Source organism: Caretta caretta, chromosome 1 (assembly GCF_965140235.1).
Source record: "Caretta caretta isolate rCarCar2 chromosome 1, rCarCar1.hap1, whole genome shotgun sequence".
Taxonomy (NCBI): domain Eukaryota; kingdom Metazoa; phylum Chordata; order Testudines; family Cheloniidae; genus Caretta; species Caretta caretta.
In genome coordinates, this window is record NC_134206.1 from 252,718,880 (window position 1) to 252,726,576 (window position 7,697).

At 46.5% G+C, this 7,697-nt stretch overlaps 1 protein-coding gene across 1 annotated transcript; it reads left to right on the forward strand.

Annotated features, from left to right (window-relative positions):
* Positions 1-305: 305 nt before the first annotated feature.
* On the forward strand, positions 306-7,313 carry LOC142071210 (uncharacterized). Its single transcript, XM_075125921.1, has 3 exons — positions 306-1,193; positions 1,785-2,084; positions 7,255-7,313. Exons 1-3 carry the CDS (start codon positions 611-613, stop codon positions 7,311-7,313), a joined length of 942 nt encoding a protein of 313 aa, XP_074982022.1. The 5' UTR covers positions 306-610.
* The last annotated feature ends 384 nt before the right edge of the window (positions 7,314-7,697 follow it).

The following is a 7,697-nucleotide window of genomic DNA, read 5'->3' on the forward strand; positions in this document are numbered from 1 at the left end:
AGTTCTGCTTCAATCCTCCCTCCACGTAATGGAAGGGCTGTTATTGTTCTTTCTCTGCTTTTTCCTCAGCAAGATAAGGGCAAATCCGTTTGCTGCTGCTCTTAATTTCAGGAGTTACTTTACTGTGACCCAGTCTGCATAATCTATTTGTTCTACCTATTTCTACTATATTCATCACCCGTGCTTTCTGGGTGCCAACAAAATTACAATAAGTGACAATCAGTCATAAGTATTGTACTCTTAACACATACATAGCCCTGGTCTACACTAGGACTTTAGGTCGAATTTAGCAGCGTTAAATCGATGTAAACCTGCACCCGTCCACATGATGAAGCCCTTTATTTCGACTTAAAGGGCTCTTAAAATCGATTTCCTTACTCCACCCCTGACAAGTGGATTAGCGCTTAAATCGACCTTGCCGGCTCGAATTTGGGGTACTGTGGACACAATTCGATGGTATTGGCCTCCGGGAGCTATCCCAGAGTGCTCCATTGTGACCGCTCTGGACAGCATTCTCAACTCAGATGCACTGGCCAGGTAGACAGGAAAAGAACCGCGAACTTTTAAATCTCATTTCCTGTTTGGCCAGCGTGGCAAGCTGCAGGTGACCATGCAGAGCTCATCAGCACAGGTGACCATGATGGAGTCCCAGAATCGCAAAAGAGCTCCAGCATGGACCGAACGGGAGGTACGGGATCTGATCGCTGTTTGGGGAGAGGAATCCATGCTATCAGAACTCCGTTCCAGTTTTCGAAATGCCAAAACCTTTGTCAAAATCTCCCAGGGCATGAAGGACAGAGGCCATAACAGGGACCCGAAGCAGTGCCGCGTGAAACTGAAGGAGCTGAGGCAAGCCTACCAGAAAACCAGAGAGGCGAACGGCCGCTCCGGGTCAGAGCCCCAAACATGCCGCTTCTATGATGAGCTGCATGCCATTTTAGGGGGTTCAGCCACCACTACCCCAGCCATGTTGTTTGACTCCTTCAATGGAGATGGAGGCAATACGGAAGCAGGTTTTGGGGACGAAGAAGATGATGATGAGGAGGAGGTTGTAGATAGCTCACAGCAAGCAAGCGGAGAAACCGGTTTTCCCGACAGCCAGGAACTGTTTCTCACCCTGGACCTGGAGCCAGTACCCCCCGAACCCACCCAAGGCTGCCTCCTGGACCCAGCAGGCGGAGAAGGGACCTCTGGTGAGTGTACCTTTTAAAATACTATACATGGTTTAAAAGCAAGCATGTGAAAGGATTACTTTGCCCTGGCATTCGCGGTTGTCCTAGATGTACTCCTAAAGCCTTTGCAAAAGGTTTCTGGGGAGGGCAGCCTTATTGTGTCCTCAATGGTAGGACACTTTTTACCACTCCAGGCCAGTAACACATACTCGGGAATCACTGTAGAACAAAGCATTGCAGTGTATGTTTGCTGGCATTCAAACAACATCCGTTCTTTATCTCTCTGTGTTATCCTCAGGAGAGTGAGATATAATTCATGGTCACCTGGTTGAAATAGAGTGCTTTTCTTCAGGGGACACTCAGAGGAGCCCATTCCTGCTGGGCTGTTTGCCTGTGGTTAAACAGAAATGTTCCCTGCTGTTAGCCACAGGGAGGGGGGAGGGTTGAGGGGTTAGCCACGCGGAGGGGGGAGGCAAAATGCGACCTTGTAACGAAAGCACATGTGCTATGTATGTAATGTTAACAGCAAGGATTACCCTGAAAGAGTGTAGCCACTGTTTTATAAAATGTGTCTTTTTAAATACCGCTGTCCCTTTTTTTTTTCTCCACCAGCTGCATGTGTTTCAATGATCACAGGATCTTCTCCTTCCCAGAGGCTAGTGAAGCTTAGAAAGAAAAAAAACCGCACTCGCGATGAAATGTTCTCCAAGCTCATGCTGTCCTCCCACACTGACAGAGCACAGACGAATGCGTGGAGGCAAATAATGTCAGAGTGCAGGAAAGCACAAAATGACCGGGAGGAGAGGTGGCGGGCTGAAGAGAGGGCTGAAGCTCAAATGTGGCGGCAGCATGATGAGAGGAGACAGGATTCAATGCTGAGGCTGCTGGCGGACCAAACCAGTATGCTCCAGTGTATGATTGAGCTGCAGCAAAGGCAGCTGGAGCACAGACTGCCACTGCAGCCCCTGAGTAACCAACCGCCCTCCTTCCCAAGTTCCATAGCCTCCACACCCAGATGCCCAAGAACGCGGTGGGGGGGCCTCCGGCCAACCAGCCACCCCACCACAGAGGATTGCCCAAAAACAAGAAGGCTGTCATTCAATAAATTTTAAAGTTGTAAATTTTTAAAGTGCTGTGCTTAAAGTGCTATGTGGCATTTTCCTTCCCTCCTCCACCACCCCTCCTGGGCTACCTTGGTAGTCATCTCCCTATTTGTGTGATGAATGAATAAAGAATGCATGAATGTGAAGCAACAATGACTTTATTGCCTCTGCAAGTGGTGATTGACGGGAGGAGGGGCGGGTGGTTAGCTTACAGGGAAGTAGAGTGAACCAAGGGGCGGGGGGTTTCATCAAGGAGAAACAAACAGAACTTTCACACCGTAGCCTGGCCAGTCATGAAACTGGTTTTCAAAGCTTCTCTGATGCGTACCGCGCCCTCCTGTGCTCTTCTAACCGCCCTGGTGTCTGGCTGCGCGTAACCAGCAGCCAGGCGATTTGCCTCAACCTCCCACCCCGCCATAAACGTCTCCCCCTTACTCTCACAGATATTGTGGAGCACTCAGCAAGCAGTAATAACAGTGGGAATATTGGTTTCGCTGAGGTCTAAGCGAGTCAGTAAACTGCGCCAGCGCGCCTTTAAACGTCCAAATGCACATTCTACCACCATTCTGCACTTGCTCAGCCTGTAGTTGAACAGCTCCTGACTACTGTCCAGGCTGCCTGTGTACGGCTTCATAAGCCATGGCATTAAGGGGTAGGCTGGGTCCCTAAGGATACATATAGGCATTTCAACATCCCCAACAGTTATTTTCTGGTCTGGGAATAAAGTCCCTTCCTGCAGCTTTTGAAACAGACCAGAGTTCCTGAAGATGCGAGCGTCATGTACCTTTCCCGGCCATCCCACGTTGATGTTGGTGAAACGTCCTTTGTGATCCACCAGAGCTTGCAGCACTATCGAAAAGTACCCCTTGCGGTTTATGTACTCGGTGGCTTGGTGCTCCGGTGCCAAGATAGGGATATGGGTTCCGTCTATGGCCCCACCACAGTTAGGGAATCCCATTGCAGCAAAGCCATCCTCTATGACCTGCACATTTCCCAGGGTCACTACCCTTGATATCAGCAGATCTTTGATTGCGTGGGCTACTTGCATCACAGCAGCCCCCACAGTAGATTTGCCCACTCCAAATTGATTCCCAACTGACCGGTAGCTGTCTGGCGTTGCAAGCTTCCACAGGGCTATCGCCACTCGCTTCTCAACTGTGAGGGCTGCTCTCATATTGGTATTCATGCGCTTCAGGGCAGGGGAAAGCAAGTCACAAAGTTCCATGACAGTGCCCTTACGCAAGCGAAAGTTTTGCAGCCACTGGGAATCATCCCAGACCTGCAACACTATGTGGTCCCACCAGTCTGTGCTTGTTTCCTGAGCCCATAATCGGCGTTCCACAGCATGAACCTGCCCCATTAGCACCATGATGCATGCATTGGCAGGGCCCATGCTTTCAGAGAAATCTGTGTCCATGTCCTGATCACTCACGTGACCGCGCTGACGTCGCCTCCTCGCCCGGTATCGCTTTGCCAGGCTCCGGTGCTGCATATACTGCTGGATAATGCGTGTGGTGTTTAACGTGCTCCTAACTGCCAAAGTGAGCTGAGCGGCCTCCATGCTTGCCTTGGTATGGCGTCCGCAGAGAAAAAAGGCGTGGAACGATTGTCTGCCGTTGCTCTGATGGAGGGAGGGGCGACTGACGACACGGCTTACAGGGTTGGCTTCAGGGAGCTAAAATCAACAAAGGGGGTGTCTTTACATCAAGGAGTATTTCAGGCAGGACTTCACGGAGGGTTCCAATAAGAAATGGTGCACCTAAGTTATTGTTCTTATTGGAACAAGGAGGTTAGCCTGGCCTCTGATTGATACATGGCTAGATTTACCTCGCTGCACCTTCTCTGTGAGTGACTGCAGTGTGACCTAGAGGAATGAGTCCCCTAGACAGGGGTGGGGGGGAAGCAAATGAGTACAAAACAAATCTGGTCTATTTCTTGTTTTGATCCACTCCATCTATCTTTTACATCTTTGGCTGGCAGCAGACGGTGCAGAAGGACTGCATGCCATCCACATCTCATGGCTGCTCGGCAGAAGATGGTACAATATGACTGCTAGCAATCCGTATCGCCTGCCTGCTCACCATAAGATGGTTCAATAGGACTGACTGCAGGACTAAAGAGAATGACCTGGTCAAGTCACTCCAAATTTAGTCCCTGCGCCCATGTCTGCCCAGGCGCTCCCAGCCAACGTGGCCAGGAGTACCTCGGACATGACGAGGACGACTAACAGTCTTACTGCACCGTCTGCTGCCAGAAGGCAATGGGTTGCTGCTACTGTGTAGCAAAGCCGTACCGCGTCTGCCAGCACCCAGGAGACATAGGGTGACGGTTACCTGAGCGGGCTCCATGCTTGCCATGGTATGGCGTCTGCACAGGTAACTCAGGAAAAAAGGCGTGAAACGATTGTCTGCCCTTGTTTTCACGGAGGGAGGGAGGGAACGGGGGCCTGACGATATGTACCCAGAACCACCCGCGACAATGTTTTAGCCCCATCAGGCATTGGGATCTCAACCCAGAATTCCAATGGGCAGCAGAGACTGCGGGAACTGTGGGATAGCTACCCACAGTGCAATGCTCCGGAAGTCAACTCTAGCCTCGGTACTGTGGAAGCACTCTGCCGAGTTAATGCACTTAATGCCCTTAGAGCATTTTCTGTGAGGACACACACACTCGAATATATAAAACCGATTTCTTAAAAACCGACTTCTATAAATTCGACCTTATTCCGTAGTGTAGACATACCCATAGCCTCCTCCCGCTGTAATAAGTGATTGGGCTGTATAAGGAAGTTTCTGTTGAAGGGCTTTAATGTTGCGGTTATTTCTTATCATGAGGGAAATGTTTTCCTGGGCAGTCTTGTGGGTTATTGTGAGAAGTCTACATCAAAAGCATTGTTTTCTCTTTTATTCTGAGGCGGTAAGATGCATTGTTAACCTGTTTTCTGGAACAGGCTTTCCACAGCTTTTGTGTCTGCTTCTGGGATTTCCCAGCTCCCAGCCTGTGGAAGCTTTCCCCTGGGTACAATCGACTACATAGCCCTGGATGAAGACAGGAGTCTTGGAGCATTGCTGGAGAGAGGCAGACGCAGAGTGCCAGTGTCCAAGCCACTGACAGCTTTGAAGCTTAAGGCCAGAATCTTGACTAGGATCTTGTATTGGCAGGGAACAAGTGCAGTGAATGAATCCTCAGAGTCATATACAACCCAAGTTGTTTGGTATTGTGAATGCATGGGTATGAGTTGAGTGTGGAGGCTCTCATACTGCCTTCCGTGCTTCAAGGACTTCCAGTTGTATGACGAGGCCACATTCTGTGAAGAGACTGTCGCATCCATTGCCTTGTGTGAAGTCTTATTTTCCTAGGATCTGGAGAACTCCTTCTGGATCTGGTCAATCTTTTCTGCAAAGTATATTGAGAATTCCTTGCATCAGTTGGTGCTAGCATCTGAGAATGAGTGAAGGCAGACAGTTCTTGAGGGAAACTTTTGCATCTGCTACTGTGAAAGAGGAGGTTCTTTGCCAATTCTTTCATGCCAATGGCACAGGATACAAGTGTACCTTGAGCTATAGTTTGTTAGGTAGCCTTTAGGAGCCAATGTGTCAATTTGTTGACCTTCTGTATAGCCCATCTATTTGAGTGGGCATTGGTGCGGGGGTGGAGGGAATTGAAGGGAATTTGTCTGCGGATGGTTTTAAGCTGTGTTGGTCACATGACTGATAATGGTCCCAATTCAGCAAAGCATGTAAGTGTGTCCTTAAAGTTAAATATTTACTTAAGCCCTTTGCTGAATTGGGCTCCAACTTTTGTCTGGTAGCGTGTGAGGAAGTAATACTTCTGCTTTGTTTTGTTTTTTTTTAAGTTGTCCTATGTTGGTGTATGTTAACTGTACCTAGAGCTTTTTGTGGTCATCTTTTTGTATGTATGAAATTTGTATGACCAAAATCTAAATATATATATTTTAGCAGACAATACTCTTTGGAAACTTGATCCTGTGATTGGGTAGCATTCTTGCATAAGGTCTTCTGGAAGTTTATTGGGCTCATGAGTTTTGGTGGGTGATTATTTTTCTTTTCCTGGCAGGAGTACTACAGTCCTTTGTGAGGCAAAACTCTCATTGAAGTCAAATGGAATGTTGCCTGAGTAATGACTCCAGGATTGGCTCCATGAAGATAAGCACAAGTAATTATAGACTGGAGGAACCAGAGTATTCCATTTGTGGATCATTAGTCCCCTCTGTACGAGCCTTGAATGTATAATTGCATCTTATTTTATATTGAATTTCAGAAGGCTTCACTTAAAAGTAAGTCAACATTAATTAAAAGGTGAATATTTATATCTACCTGATGCCCAGATTACTTGGTTTGATGCATTCTTTTCTGGCAGAGAAGGAGCATCAGAATAATTTGTGTTAGTGCTATTTTTCTTGTCTCTTTGGTGACTTGGGTCCTCTTTTAGTGGTACATTCCAAATAAGAATAAGTTATCATTTGCTTGTTTTGAAGGCACTGGCTTCCATTGCAGGTATTCTGGCATTCACTGTGATAAAGAAACTGAATGGATTCTGATTTGTTTTCCTTTGTGAATGAATATTCAAATAAGTTGAGCTCTCCAGACATGAAGAATCTCCATGTGATATTCACTGTAGAGGTTAACCCAGTCTCAAAAAGACCAGAGTAAAATGATTGAATGGACCTTACTTACGGCATTACCACTGAAATAAATTGGGGAAAATACTTCATCACATGAAAAACAAATAAAAGTGTCTCATAAAAGGGTGTCCCAAACCCAATGAAACAAGGATATGATTGAGTCCAGTGAAAAAATTGAGGGAAAAAAATTGAAAAAACTTTTAGGGAACGATGCCATTTTGTTTTACAGAAAATGAATGGATAAGATCCCATTTCTGTGGAAAACTGTAGAGGTACCTCATATAATTTATAATTGATTTTCCACTAAACTGTTGAAATTTTTTTGCTTCAACAGTTCATATGCAACACCAGCAAAAATCTGCAGAACATCTTGGCAAATTCTGCAGAATTTAACTCTGTCTCAGAAGCTTTAAAGCATGGTCTTTCCCCCCCCTCATATTTGCAAATGAGAATAAAGTGAATGTGTGGAATACATTAGTTTCATGGATCAGTAAAACATGTCACAGTATTGTAGTAGCTCTTTTTAAACAACAGTAACTTTTAGTAAAGTATTACAAATGATGCTGTCAGGTGCATTTTACATTAAAAATCAGTTCACGTGTTTTAGATATTAAATGTTTTTATAATTAGAGTACTCTGGGCTAGTCTGTGGCTCAGTTGCCATGTGGCAAAGCAGAATACAGACCGAAGCTTCAAATCTGGATTTAGTTTTTCACTCCTTAGAGATGTAAAAGCTGGGTATGACAGCTTCTTAGAGTCAGCTCAGAGGTTTTCTTA

Bases quoted from the DNA above. Each gene is read 5' to 3' on its own strand.
- LOC142071210 (XM_075125921.1), top strand. From the start codon at position 611: ATGCAGAGCTCATCAGCACAGGTGACCATGATGGAGTCCCAGAATCGC. The intron at 1,194-1,784 runs GTGAGTGTACCT...TTTCTCCACCAG, and splicing joins AGGCGGAGAAGGGACCTCTG to CTGCATGTGTTTCAATGATC. The intron at 2,085-7,254 runs GTATGATTGAGC...TTGCTTCAACAG, and splicing joins CCAAACCAGTATGCTCCAGT to TTCATATGCAACACCAGCAA.